A 15,728-nucleotide genomic window follows, 5' to 3' on the forward strand; every position below is an offset into this window, starting at 1 on the left:
TCTCTCCACTTTTATTTGTACTTTCCATTTTTCAAAGACCAATTCAAATAGTTTACTTCAAAAAGTATTCCACATAGTCCACAATAAAAACAAAATACTTTAAAAGTATTACTAAGTATAATTAAATGCTATAACTGTTTCTATTAATCTTTGAAAATATCAAATATGTTAGATATACTATGGTTTCAATTGTGTTCCTTGTATGGGCATAAAGAAAAAGGGCATAAAAATTCTGGACCTTTAATTAAGCTTTCAAATTCTGAACTGTATTATCTGCATATCACAAGTTTTTAATGAGATAAAGACCATACTGGCTTTCTGAAGACATATATTTATATTACCAAGTTAAGAGTTGAAAAGAAAAGGCTTATTTAATATCTCAATATAGGCACTTTAGTCCTGAACTTTCTCAGCTCTATAACACGGTTGATCATTTTCTCTGTATTACATGATGACAAATTTAATACACCCAGGAACATATTTAAGCAAGTATGAAAGAATCAATCTTAAGTTGTAAACTTTTACAAATTTTAAATTGATATCAGAATCAGAGACCTGGCTCATTTCTACATTTCTAAGCTGTCATAGAATTGAGGGGTGTGGGAATGTGGTGTCAGAGGCCAAACACAGAGTTGACAGCACACAAGACATACCCCCTATCTATCCCTGGTCTATAATTTCTCTGAATTATAAGTTTCTTGATTAACACAACCTACTGAGGAAATGACTAAAATTCCTCTGACAAATCCATAAATCGCCTCTCTAATCTCAAAATGAATAAAGCATGTGATTTATTATTAGCTACAAACAAAATAGTATTAGCTACAAATGAACTGTGCCTAAATTACTTTTCTGAGTATCAAATGACAAAGGTAAAATTATTTTTGGTAGAATCTAATAAATCTGTATTATAAATTTCATATTCAGATTAAAGATTATAATGACTATTGATTTTTAATCTTTCTACCTATTTGGTTATGTTGATAAAATTTCAATATGGCCATAACATTATCAATCTAAGGCACATAGCATAGGAGCTCTGCATCATTAAATTTTTTTTTGAAAATTTTAGTCACAGTGAATTACAATACTGTTAGTGGTAGGGTTCCTACATACAACGTTTCAACTCCATACCCTCTACTAGTTTCCCCTCACTTAACTAGCCCTCCACCACTTCCCTTAGTATTAAAGACCAATTGGTTCTGTAGACCAATTCTCAGCTTCTGTTGCCTTTGGCCATTTTTGTTTCTCCTTTACTGTTTCTTTATAGCCCAGATATAAGAGAGATAACTGTGTATCTGTCCCTCTCCTATTTCACTGGCATCTGTTTTTTAGTGTGTTCTTAGAAGGCCCTCACTTTTCATGAGTTCTATAATAACTGAAGTTTAACTATTCCCAGTGACTCACCAACACCTTTTTATTTTAGAACCACATCCCATAATGCTCAGGGGTGACTCTCAGTGGTGCTGAGGGGGGGAGGGCATGCTGATCCTTCTGTTGCAAAACAAGCATTGCTGCCCTTTTAAGCCATCTTGGCCCTGGCCCTTGACCAACATCTTTATCATGCTGATTAAAAAGAAAACACTGAAAACTTAGTGTGAAACTCAGGATTTGAATAAAGAGGGTAGAACACAAGAACTTAAAGTGGTTACTCTCAGACCTACTTGGTTATAAGAGATTAGTAAGACTGATCCAAGAAAAGTCTTGCTAAAAGAAATATTCACAGAATTCATTTGACTCTACCCCCTTCCCAGAGCATTAGAAATTTTAAGATGGGCACTGAAGGTTGGGAAGATACTCAAGTGGTAGCACACATGCTGAGCAGGTGTGAGGCCCGGAGTTAGCGCCCTGGCATGGTCCTAAGTACCACTGGGTATAGTGTTGATGGTTACTGAGCACCACAGGGCCAAGTGCTGACCCATAAACCCCACACTTCACTGAGAGGCCTCCCAACTCCTCTCTCAAACTCCCTAGCACTGTTGGGAGGTCTCTCTAAAAATAAATAAATAGAGGCCTGAGGGATAGTACAATCGTTAGGGTGCCTGCCTTGCATGTGGTTGATCTGCTGGCATCCCATATGGTTCTCACTTAGCAATCAGTCCTGAGTGCAGAGCCAGGAATAACCCCTGAGCCCTGCTGGGTGTGGCCCCCAAACTGAAATCATCATCATCATCATCATCATCATCATTAAATATGAAAGAGATAATAGCAGTGTCATACTTACTGGTAAATGTTCAAGTAATGAAGTTACACTCTCAGACACATATATTATGCTTCCATCTGTCATGATTGCTAAAAAAAAACCATCAAGAGCCTGAAATTAAACATAATGGTCAGTTAAATGAAAAGAAACGTTTTATTTCACAGGAGAGAAATAATAATCTAACTAAGATAAATGACAAAGAACTCAATGCAATTTCCAGAGCAGTTGGAATGCAAGCTTTTCCTTTTACAGTATCTTAGTATGTGTTTTTGTGCATTTTTAAATGCTTCTGGGGAGAAAAATATCACTATTTGACAGTTTTTAAAAGATACAGATCTACTTTATCATATGCAAGGTAGCCTTACTTGCTGATGCTAGTATCTTCAAATACACATCACACCATCAGCAGAATGTTTTTATTAGCACACGAAAGAACAGACTATCACCTTTTGGATATATTAAAAGTGATGGGGAAAGAAAATGAAAAGAAAACACAGCAAAAATGCAGGTTAAGGTCAGATCCAGAAAGGCCTGAAAAAATGAGGGTCAGACATAATGACTGTTCAAGAACAGCCTGGAAGCAAAGTGAACTTAGAGGAAAAGAACTAAGGAAACCCTAGTGGCTTTTGGAAAGGTCAGGGAAATTAATGAAAACTGAATGAAATCTAAGGCAGTAAGAAAAAAGTCAGAGAGGTCAATACTTTCATAAAACAATACTATATTTTATTATCACAAAGTACATCCATTGAGAATCCCATGGCAGCTTTAAGAAATAAATCTACAGAAGACAGAAGACTTTCAAAGACAAATCCTTGGGGTGAATTATCAATACATGGGACTAACGAGGGGAGAAAATGCAGAGAGAAGAGAATCAACTGCCACAAAGAAAGTCAACTGAAGAGAGAATGACAGCATAGACAGATGCCGCCAAAATTTGTATGCAAGAATAAAATCCGTGAATAGATGAAGCAATTCCAGGGGAAAAAGATGGGAGGCAGGGCTGAAGCGATAGTACAGAGGGTAGGGCATTTGCCTTGCACTCGGCCAACTTGGGTTCGATTCCCAGCATCCCATATAGTTCCCTGAGCACCGCCAGGAGTAATTCCTGAGTGCAAAGCCAGGAATAACCCCTGGAATGACACCTGACAATGCACAGGGGTTACTGTGCATTGTCAGGTGTGACCCAAAAAGCCAAAAAAAAAAATGATGGGAGGCTATTCTTTCCCATCATTAAATTATACTAGAAAGCTATAGTAATCAAGACAGTGTATTACTGAAACAAAGGCAGATGCTCAAAACAACAGAATAGAATTCAGAGACCAGAGACAGATGTCAGGTATAAGAGGACTGTCAGCTAATCATTGAGAAAGGACTAAGAAAGAGTATGAAGTGGAGCAAGGGAAGTTTTTTTAGTAAACAATATTAAAAAACTCATGAGTCACATGTCAAAAAAATAAACTGATCCCTTCCTCACATCATGCATAAAAGTCAATTCAAAATTAAAGACTTTGATATCAGACTCAAACCCACAAACTATATTAAAGAAAATATAGGCAGAGACCTTCATATTAAATTACAGGCATCTTCAATTATTTAATGCCATTGCGAGAGCAAACAAAAGCAAGGATAAATAAATGGGACTACAAATTAAGAAGCTTATGCACTGCATAAAAACAAGACAGCTAAAAAACAGCTCACAGCCTTGAAGAGAATATCTGCCCACCATTTATCCAATCAAGAGTTAATATCCAAGATACATAATGCATTCGTAAAACTGGACAAGAAAAGAACAACTCTATCCAAAATGGGGAAGAAGAGATGAACAAAACTTCCTGAAAACATACAGATGGTCAACAGGTACATGGAAATAAAATGCTCTGGATCACTGACCACCTGAGAAATGCAAATCAGAACAACGAGATACCACCTCACACTAGTCAGACTAGCACACATCAAGATAACAGAAACAACCAATGCTAGTTTAAGATGTAGGGAAAGGCCCAGGCCCTGCAATATCATGACCATGTGGCAACTCCAGACAAACACCTTATTCTGAATTGATGATATGCTATCTTCTAGAATGGCTCAGACAAAACCATTCTTGGCTACTTGTAACTTTATGCAGTTTTAATAAATTATAAAGAAAAAAAAAGGATATACGAGACACTAGTAGAATTGTACAAGGAGGAAAACCTCCAACCCCATCAAAAAATGGGGAGAAGAAATGAACATAAGCTTCCTCAAAAAAAGAATTTCAAGTGGCCAAAAGGTAGATGAAAAAATGCTCTACATCACTAATCATCAAGGGAGATGCAAATCAAAACAACGATGAGATATAATCTCACACCACAAAGACTGGCACACATCAAAAAGTACAAGAACAGTGCAGATGCGGGGAGAAAGTGGCTCTCACAATTGGTGGGAATACCGACTGATCCAGCCTTTCTGGAAAACAATATGGGTATTCCTTAAAAAACTAGAAACTAAGCTTCCATACGGCCCAGCAATACCACTACTTGGAATATATCCCAAGGGTGCAAAAAAGCACAGTAGAAATGACATATGCGCTTATTTGTTCATTGCAGCACTGTTCACAATAGCCAGAATCTGGAAACAACCCGAGTTGTCCAAGAACAGACAGCTGATTAAAGAAACTCTGGTACATCTACACAATGGAATACTACATAGTTGCTAAGAAAGATGATGTTATGAAATTTGCTTATAAGTGGATGGTCATGGAGAGTATCATGCTACATGAAATGAGTCAGAAAGAGAGGGACAGACATAGGAAGGACTATACTCATTTGTGGAATATAAAATAATGTAATATGAGACTGACACCCAAGGACAGTAGACAGAAGGACCAGGAATATTGCCCCCTAGTTGGAAGCCTGTCTCATGAGCTGGGGGAGAAGGCAGCTGCAATAAAGAAGGGATCACTAAGTCAATGATGGCTGGGAGGGATCGTTTGGGATGGGAGATATGTGCTGAAAGTAGACTATGACCACACATGATGACCTCTCAGCATCTATATTGCAAACCATAATGCCCAAAAGTAGAGAAAGTATGGGGGAAATTGTCTGCCACAGAGGCAGGGGAAGGGTTGGGATGGTGGGGCGAGGATACTGGGGACATTGGTGGTGGAAAACATGAACTGGTGAGGGATGGGTGTTCAATCACTGTGTGGCTGAAAATCAAACATGAAAGCTTTGTAACTGTATCTCACAATGAGTCAGTTAAAAAAAAAAGAAATTTTGGTACAATGTGCACTGGTGGAGGGATGGGTTTTTGATAATTGTATGACTGAAACCCAAACATGAAAGCTTTGCAACTGTATCTCACAGTGATTCAACAACAACAACAACAACAACAGAACATGTCTTCCCATTAATAAGCACACCGGAGAATAATATTAATTAAACGGCTCACTACTGAACAACCAGTGCATTAGAGAGGACATCAAAAAAATTCTGGAAACAAATGAGAATGAGAATATGAGCCACCAGAACTTGTGGGAGAGAACAAAATCAGTGTTAAGAGAAAAGCTCTAAAAGCATTTATCAGAAAAGAAGAAAAGGCCCACATAAAAATTTGAATTCACAGTTTAAGATCCTAGAAAATGACCAACAAAAGGAACCCAAACCAGGCTTTGAAGAAGGAAATAATAAAACTTAAGCAAGATTAACAAGCTAGAATACCAAAAAACAACCCCAAAATTAAACGAAACCAAGAGCTGATTCTCTGAGAAAATAGACAAGATCGATAAGCCACTAGACTGACTCACAGAAAGAGAGAGAGAGAGAGAATCCTAATAAACCAAAGCAGAAATAAAAGGGGGGACATCACAGAAATTCAAAAGATCATCAGAGGTACTTTGAAAGTCTGTATGCCATGGGCCATGAAACAAGAGAACCTAGAAGAAATGGATAAATTCCTGGATTCCTATAACCTGTGAAGGCTGAAACAAGAAGATCTGAAATACTTGGACAGACCTATCACCATCAAGATAACTGAAACAATAATCAAAAGTCTCCTCCAAAACAAAAGCTGAGGTCAAGATGGATTCACTAGTGAATTCTTCCAAACCTTTAAGGAGGACCTACTGTCAATCCTTTTCTAGCTTTTCCAGGAAACTGAAGAAACAGAAACATTCCAAAATGGTTTCTATGAAGCAAGTATCACCCTGATACCCAAAGCAGGCAAAGACACCACAAAAAGAAAAAAAAGACGAAAAAAAAGAAAAAGAATTACAAACCAATATCCCCGATGAACACAGACACAAAGTTCCTCAACAAAATACCAGCAAATAGAATCCAACAACTGATCACAAAGATCATATACCACAACCAAGTTGGATTAATCCTGGGGATGCCAGGATGGTTTACCATTCAAAAGTCAGTAAGGCATTTAACAAGATCCGGCACCCATTTATGATAAAAACTCCCAACAAAATGGGAATTGAAGGAACTTTCCTCTGTATAGTCAAAGTCATGTACCACAAGTCCGAGGCAAGTATGATCCTCAATGAGAAATCTTCCCTCAAAGATCAGACACAAGACAAGGTTGCCCACTCTCGCCACTTCCATTTAGTACTGGAAGTACTGGCCATAGCAAATAGGAAAAAAAAATATAAAGGGCATCCAAATAGAAAATGAAGAAATCAAGCTTTCACTATTTGCAGATGACATACTATACTTAGAAAATCATGAAGACTTTACAAAAAACTCCTAGAAATAATAAATTTGTATAGCAAAGTGGCCAGGTACAAAATTAATACCCCCAATTCCATGGCTTTCCTATATACAAATAATGAAAAAGAAAGAGGTATTAAAATCAAGTCCCCTGGAATCATCTTAACTTAAAGAGGTCAAGGACCTAAACAAAGAAAACCACACAATACTATTTCAAGAGATAAAAGAGGAAACAAGGAAATGGAGACACAAGCCCTGCTCATGGATCAGGAGGATAACACTATCAAAATCGCAATACTCCTCAGAGCATTATACAGATTCAACGCAGTCCCTGTAAGAATACCCATGACGTTCTTCAGAGAAATAGATCAAACATTTCTGAAATTCATATGGTATAATAGCCTCCCGCTCCCAACACAAATAGCTAAAGCAACCCTTTGGAAAAAGAAGATGGGAGGCATCACCTTCTCCAACTTCAAACTGTATTACAAAATAGTAGTAATTAAAACGGCATGGTACTGGAATAAAGACGGATCCATAGACCAATAGAATAAAGTTGAATATCCTGGAACAAACCTTCAAATATATGATCATTTAACCTTTTATAAAGGAGTGTATGAAGTGGAGCAAGAAAAGTCTCTTCAGTAAGTGGTGATGGGAAAATCGGGCAGATCCTGCAAAAAATAAATTCAGACCTCTTTCTAACACCATGCACAAAAGTCAGAGCAAAATGGACTAAAGACCTCGATATCACACCTGAATCCATCAGACTTATGGAGGAAATCATAGGTAGAGCTCTTCATGACACTGACGCTAAAGCATCTTTAAAGATGAAACACCACTGACCAAACAAGTGGAAGCAAAGATAAACAAATGGGACTATATTAAACTAAGGAGCTCCTGCACCTAAAAAGTGACCAAGATACAAAGACAGCCTACGGAATGGGAGAAACTATTTACCTGATACCAATCAGGTAACAGGTTAATAGCAAAGATATATCAAAAGCATTAGTAGGACTTCACAAGAAAAAAAAATCCAACCCCATCAAAAACTGGACAAAAGCAATGAATACAAACTTCTTCAAAGAAGAAATTCAAATGGTCAAAAGGCATATGAAAAAATGCTCTACATCGCTTATCATCAGGGAGATGCAAATAATAACAATGAGATATCATCACTATTTGCACATGACACGCATACCAAAAAAGAGTGACACATATCAAAAAGAACAAGAGCAACCAGTGCTGGAAAGGATGTGGGGAGAAGGGTACTCTTATTCACTGTTAGTGTGAATGCTAACTGGTCCAGCCCTTTTTTAAAAACAATATGGGTATTCCTCAAAAATCTAGAAATTCCATGATCCCACAACACCACTTCTGAGACTATAACCTGGAGACCCAAAAAGACAACAAAAATGCCATCTGCACTTCTATGTTCATTGTAGCACTACTCACAATATCTAGAACTGGAAACAACCCAAGTGTGTGAGAGTAAATGACAGGTTAAATAACTATGGTATATCTATACGATGGAATACACGCAGTCACCAAGAAGAATAAAGTCATGAAATTGGCTTATAAATGGATGGACATGTAGAATATTAGCTGAGTAAAATTAGTCAGATAGAGAAGGATAAACATGGGATGACTGTGCTCCTTTGTGGAATATAAAAAATACAGCATGAGTTTATTACTCAAAAATAATAGAACTGAAGGCCAAGAGGACTGGCCCACGGTTGGAAGCTTGTCACAAGTGGAGGGAAGGGAGAGAGGGCAGTAAGCAAAGGGCCGCTGTGACAATGACAGTTGGAAATAATCACTCCGGGCAAGAGCTGAGTGCTGAAATTAAATAAAGAAATATACACAATAACCTTACAGTCCCTATACACAAACTACATGCCCAAAAGGAAAGAGGAAGAGAGGGAGAGGAGGAGGGGGGAGGGAGAGAGAGAGCAATAAAATAGTAATAGAGAGTGAGAAGAAAAGTGACTTATTATAGCGGCAGACTGGGGGTAGGGAAAGTGGGGGCATTGGTGGTGGGACATGTACAATGTAGAAAGACAGTTGTTGGAACATTACATGACTGACACCCATCATGGACAACTTATAACTGTTCATCTCATGATTATTTAATGAAAAAAAGTTCTAAAAGAAAATTAAGAATCTAAAAAAAAATCTAAAAAAAAGAACGTCTTTCTCATGTGAAATTAAACTATGTAATCTTGAAAAACAAATATTTACTCTGAAGATTATATTTGCTTTTGAGACATTTGCTAGAAAATGGGATGTAGTTCTCTACTGTGCAGAGAAAGAACTAAAAAGTTTGGAATGAGAAAATAACATGAGCCTGTCAAAATAAAATGTGCCTGAATGACCTAAACCAGAGCGTGTCTTTTCTTCTAACAAAGCAGATACAGTCCAAGTAGAGAAAAGCGTCTATCAGCCCCTTGGCAAAGTCCTAACCCAAGAAAGGAGTCAGAGCCTTGACCTCTTTTCAGTAGAGGGAGATGTAATTTCCCAAGTTGGCAACAAAGCACATATAAGACTAAAGAAGCCTTGAAGGGAAAAATCAGACATGCAGAGAGTGTAAGACAAAGAAGTGCTCATTCCAAAACTGAAATCTGTAAGAGTTTTGATTCTAGATGATTTAAGAGAAATGACTAATCAGTTATAACTTTGCCTTTCTATTTTTTTATATCTAAAAGATGTATGTACTGCATATGGTCCTCTGAGCACTACCAGGAGTAAGTCCTGAGTACCACCAAATGTGTATCAAAAACCAGAAGAAAAATAAAGTTGCCTTTCAAAGCATATATTTCATTATTAATCGGATTATTTATTATAATTTTATGTTGTTTTGGTGAATGTTATTAGTGTGGTCTCAGCAAACTTGGTAGTAAAAGTTTTCTGATTTTTTTTTTTTTTTTGCTTTTTGGGTCACACCCGTCGATTCACAGGGGTCACTCCTGGCTCTGCACTCAGGAATTACCCCTGGCGGTGCTCAAGGGACCATATGGGATGCTGAAGATCAAACCCGGGTCGGCCACGTGTAAGGCAAATGCCCTACCCGCTGTGCTATCGCTCCAGCCCCAAGTTTCCTGATTTTTATTGTGTTAAAAAAAAAATCAGATAATACCGGATATATGGAAATCTGACGTCATTTTACAACATGGTACATTTCATACAACATACTGATTAATTTTAGTTGAAGTAATTTTAGGTAAAATATAGTACAGTATAGTATATATACTATATATCTAGCATACAGTCTACAGTGAATAAAGACAATACAGTTAAAACTACACTAAGCCAACCACCATTTTTAGGTAAATAACTTTACAAAAATGTTTCAACATACCTCTAACATTAATTGTGTAAACTCTTCATTACTAAGGAATGTAGGTTTCCAGTCCTGTCGGATTTCACTAGCATCTGACTGTGCGGTGATTTCTGCAACCAAATTATTTGACACATTAGTGCTTACTCCAAGCCTAGGGCAGGGGAGGGCAACAAGAGCACCAGATACAACATTCCTCCAAGTTGCCTTTTTCTCTTGTCACGCAAAAGATCCATAGATAATACCATTTATTGGTTTAGGTAGGTATCAATAGGTTTTATATGGTCTGATGAAGTGTGCTAGTGTGACAAGTTATCTTCCTGGATTGGATTTCTTGGAATATCAGTTTGGTAGCCTATGCTGCCGGAAGGCCTTAGACTTCTACTTGACAAACAATCAAATAAAAATCAGAACAAGCAGGTAAGATCAAGACTTACAAAAAACTTCCTTTCCTCTTTCTTTCCTTACCATTCCAATGGCAGGGACAGACCTACCACAAGAATGGAGGAAGTCAGCCAGCCTGTTTCTAGGTCTGATGAAGGTCTTAATGTTGGGCAGAAGATTCCTCCCAAATTGAAGTGCTTTGTCTCAATAATCAAAGAGACTAAATTAAGATTATGGGCAGAACCTTTATAGTAATCATCTCGGAATGATTTTGCTCTAGTGTCTTCTTGCATATTTTCTTGGTGCTAAGGGGCCGATTAAATATCTGCAGATTCCGTTGCTTGGGGCACATATTTTAGATACCACTAGAGTTTAATTTACTTCATATTTCTAATGGATTTAGAAAAAGTTTTTCAGAAATGGTAAAATCTAATCTATATAGGTTGATAGCCTATGAACAACAAATGTCTTTTTTATTCTCTAATGTGCACATATTAAAGCAAATATACAAAATAAAAATGTCATGATAATACTGTGCAAATTATACTCTACTTTGCTGAGAAGTATGAACTATTTTTTATTACTTGATATATCAATGTAGCACGTTAAATCTTCACCCCAAATTTAGCTTATTAGAGATGATTATACCAGAATATGAAGAGTAAGAACTATAACTAGCTAATAATTATGAAGAGCATGGACATGTTTTACAAATAAATCCATAAGAAAATCCCAAAATCCCTTAAGCAGACCATTTTCTAATAAATATGAGTAATTAGTATGTAAGAATTCCCTTTCAAATGATGTAAGAAATTCTTTTTGATAGTTTAAAATTATTTTATTGTGATAGTTTAGGTATCATGTAACAGTAGTATGAATATTTATGATCATCTGTGCATATATATTTGAAATATTTATGAAAATTTGTGTTACCAGACCTCATCACTACCAAAGTGCCAACAACCTTCCATCAATGATCTGATATCATTTTTTTTCTCTTTTTAAAAAAATTTTTATATGAATCACCATGAGATACAGTTACAGACTTACAAACTTTTGTGCTTACGTTTCAGTCATACAATGAGCGAGTACCCATGCGAGACTTACACCCAAGAATAGTACAGATGTGTACCGGGAGGATTGCTCCAAGGCTTGGAAGCCGGCCTCGCATGCTGGGGAAAAAGGCAGCTCAGACAGAGAGGGGACTACCAAGTAAAGGGTGCTTGGAGGGCCCGCTCGGGATGGGAGATGAGAGCTGAAAGTAGACTACAGACTGAACATGATGGCCACTCAATACCTAAAATGCAAATCACAACACCCAAAAGGAGAGAGAGAGCAAAAGGGAATGCTCTGCCACAGAGGCGGGGTGGGATGGTGGCAGGGATACTGGGATGTAAGAAAATTTTATAGGAATTATGCTCATTTAAAAAATAAGGATTTACTTGATGCCAAAATTAATCTGTTACCTAGAAATAAATTATCACAGAGAAACACATGCATAATGTTTCTTGCATTCAATAATCATTTATTAAACTGAGGTATTAAGTACCATACCTAACAACTACTGAAGTTAGTGAGAACACTGGCCACAGAAGTAAAATGCAGTAACAATGATGTCAATAAAAATGAAGATAATTTTGATACACTCAAGAGACAAAGCAACAGATTCTGACAACTATAATACAGAATTAAGGAAAATAAAAAAATATATCCAGAGTAGAGAGATAGCTCAAAGGACTAGAGTGCGAGGTTCACTTGCATGAGGTCTGGGTCAGTTCCTATCATCACATGGTCCCCTAAGAACCACCAAGAGTAACCCCAACTCTCCCAAGTACAAAGCTGGTAAGTAGCCCCTGTTCACCAACAACTATGTGTGCCTACCTAACTCCCAAAAATAAGGAAAGAAGACCATTCCAAAGTTGACAGTTGTTGGTCATAAAGGAATGAAAGGATGGTGGGATAAAAATTTAAAACAGGGCTGGAGCAACAGCACAGCGGTTAGTACCCTTGCCGCTCGCCTGAGGCTGTATCCCCCACACCACATACAGTCCCTGAGCCCGCCAGGAGTGATCCCTAAGTGCAAAGCCCAAATTAAAAACAACAACAACAATAAAAACAAAAATAAAAAAAAAAACTTGAAAAAAGGAAAATTGAAAAGAGGTGATTTAATAAGAAAAAAAGTTATTGAAATATAAAAAAGACCTACATGTTACCTGAAACCAAAATGGAAAACATGCATTAAAAAATACGGATTTAGGGTGGACAGAGAGCTCAATAGGTTCAATCCATGGCACCATATGACTTCCTGAGCATTGACTGGAGCAACCTCTAAGCTCTGACCTTGGAGTAGTTTCTGAGCAGATGTGGGCTCAAAACAGAAAAAACGCAAAGAAAGAAACAAACACAAGAAAGATTTAAACCTCTGGGGCTGGAGCGATAGCACAGCGGGTAGGGCATTTGCCTTACACGTGGCCGACCCGGGTTCGAGTCCCAGCATCCCATTTACCCATTTACCTGAGCACCGCCAGGGGTAATTCCTGAGTGCATGAGCCAGGAATGACCTCTGTGCATTGCCGGGTGTGACCCGAAAAAAGAAAAAAAAAAAAAAGAAAAAAAAAAAAAAGAAAAAAAAAAGAAAGATTTAAACCTCTAATAGAAAGGCTGAAGCTATGTAATGCAATACCGAAGGGAAAGTGTACAAATGCACAGAGAAATGCCAGATTTGGCAAGGGGAAAAATTAAGAGGAAAGTAATTTCAGAAAGGAAGAGAAAGATGAATGAAGTGCAGCACAATACAGGCCTGGCAGAGGGAAAAGAAAGCCAATGGAAAATGGATTAAAATTAAGATACTGCTTAAAGATGAAGAGGATGAGCTACAAGAAAAAGAAATTATTTCACTGGTGACAGAGAGCGTTAACATTGTCAGTGAAATCAACAAAAAATATTTCAAAGATAGTGAAGCATAAATTAGACTGGTAACACACTATCACGGTCAGTTTGGAAGAAATAAAAGTCTAGCTTATTCTCAAAACCGGGGCTGGAGTGATAGCACAGCGGGTAGGGCATTTATTTGCCTTGCACGCGGCCAACCCGGGTTCAATTCCCAGCATTCCATATGGTCCCCTGAGCACCGCCAGGGGTGGTTCCTGAGTGCAGAGCCAGGAGTAACCCCTGTGCATTGCCTGGTGTGACCCAAAAAGCAAAAAAAAAAAAAAGATTCTCAAAACCATTTCTCAAAAGTAGAATTTAAAAGTCTTACACTTACATTTGCATCGGATTGACAAAATGTCCTTTTACCTTTTTCAAAATGTCTTTTTAAAAGTTCTTCATCTGCTAGGGCTGGAGCTATATCACAGTGGGTAGGGCGTTTGCTTTGCACGCTGCTGACCCAGGTTCGATTCCTCCGTCCCTCTAGGAGAGCCCGGCAAGCTACTGTGAGTATCCCACCCGCACGGCAGAACCTGGCAAGCTACCCGTGGCATAGTCAATATGCCAAAAACAGTAACAAGTCTCACAATGGAGATGTTACTGGTGTCCGATCAAGCAAATCAATGAACAACGGGATGACAGTGCTAGTGTGTTACCAAAACATTTGGTATACTTTTTATTTCTTTTCATGACTCATTTATTTAGTCAATGATTTTTCTCAATTAACAATCACTTAATTTTAAAACTGAAGTGTTATTTTCCTAGGTGAACTCTGAAAAAGTGATATAAAAGGGTGAGGGATGTAGGTCAGTATCAGAATGTGAGGCTCTGGGTTTGATCTCAGGATCACAATGAGAAAATTTAATTATATATGTTATATGAGGCCCGCATGATCGGGATTTTTGCCTTACTTTCACACTTGATCCTATTTTCCAACTAAAACTATGTTATACTTTTAACTGGAAAAATAACACATAGTTCTCTTGATATATGTAATAACATTTGTGCCCTAGGTTACAAATAATAATTTTAGCAATATTTTGCTTCTTAGTTTAAAAGCAAATAAAATTTTTATGTATTAAGCCCTGGACTGGAGCGATAGCACAGCGGGTAGGAATATTAAGTATCTGGTGTAATGTTTTTACAAAAATTACAGAAAGACAAAACTATATTTAAATCTCAGGTTTAATTTAATCAATTTTCTTACCAAAAATTCTTCCTGCTTAACACTTCCTGCACATTTGTACATTTCCTCTGTGTGACATGTGGTAAGGGAAAGTTTATCATAAAAAATTTTTTACATAGAATCTCAGAATTTTCAGAAATATATTTTACAAAGGTAACATTTCATTTACCTTTATGTCTTCGTAAAAAATCGATGCTTTTCTGTAGAACAGTAGATTTGTCCATCTTTCTGGCATTACCAGGAAGCATGGATCCCAATTCTTTAATGAGAACATTAAACTGATCTCTACGTTTCTTTTCAGATTTGTTTCTAGATACTCTGTGAGAAATAAAAAAGCAGTTTTCAAGCAATCTATTTACACAGACAATTTAATATAATACTCAATTTAGCACAAAACACAACATATAGTTCTACTGATATATATGGTAATATTTATCTCCTAGGTTACCAAATAATAATTAATTTGAGCAATACTTTGCTTTTTAGTTTAAAGCAAATAAATTTTTATATATTAAGCACCTGGTATATGTTTTTACAAAAATTACAGTAAGACAAAACTATATTTAAATCTCAGGTTTTATTTGATTGATTTTCTTACCAAGAATTCTATTTCCTCACAAGGTCACCATGAGTATTACTGCTATGAATTTTGTGAAAGTGCCAATAATGCACAAAAAGAAACTATTTAAAACTATTAAATAGGAAGCTGTTCATTTCCTGTAAATTTTAAATCACAAAGAGAAATCTAAAAATGGTGCTGGAGTACGTACAGCTCAATGGTAGCGTACATGCTTTATGTATGTATGAGGTCCTGGGACCAAGTTCCAAAACAAGACACACAAAAAAAGCAAAGCAAACAAAAGAGACAAACCAGAAAATAAAAAATGAGATTCTCTCTATCAGCAGGATTAATCACACATTTTTTTCTCTCCTTTATTCAACTCTATCTCAGCCTCTAATACAGAGCTGTAACCATTCTGTTTGGTTATGTATACCTTC

General features: G+C 37.1%; 1 protein-coding gene across 8 annotated transcripts in view; it reads right to left on the reverse strand.

The window, feature by feature from the left end:
- CLOCK (clock circadian regulator) overlaps positions 1 to 15,728 on the reverse strand; it is an 89,551-nt gene that overhangs the window by 36,815 nt on the left and 37,008 nt on the right. For 5 of the 8 annotated variants that reach the window (XM_055140876.1, XM_055140880.1, XM_055140878.1 and 2 more), the window contains 3 exons: positions 14,899 to 15,047; positions 10,253 to 10,344; positions 2,225 to 2,314 (listed from right to left, as the gene is read on the reverse strand). In XM_055140876.1, coding sequence (XP_054996851.1) covers positions 2,225 to 2,314; positions 10,253 to 10,344; positions 14,899 to 15,047 — 331 coding nt within the window. Of the gene's footprint in view, positions 1 to 2,224; positions 2,315 to 10,252; positions 10,345 to 14,898; positions 15,048 to 15,728 lie in introns of those variants that run through there. The other 3 variants (XM_055140881.1, XM_055140882.1, XM_055140883.1) reach the window with 2 other exon arrangements.

This window comes from Sorex araneus, chromosome 5, assembly GCF_027595985.1.
Source record: "Sorex araneus isolate mSorAra2 chromosome 5, mSorAra2.pri, whole genome shotgun sequence".
Classification (NCBI taxonomy): domain Eukaryota; kingdom Metazoa; phylum Chordata; class Mammalia; order Eulipotyphla; family Soricidae; genus Sorex; species Sorex araneus.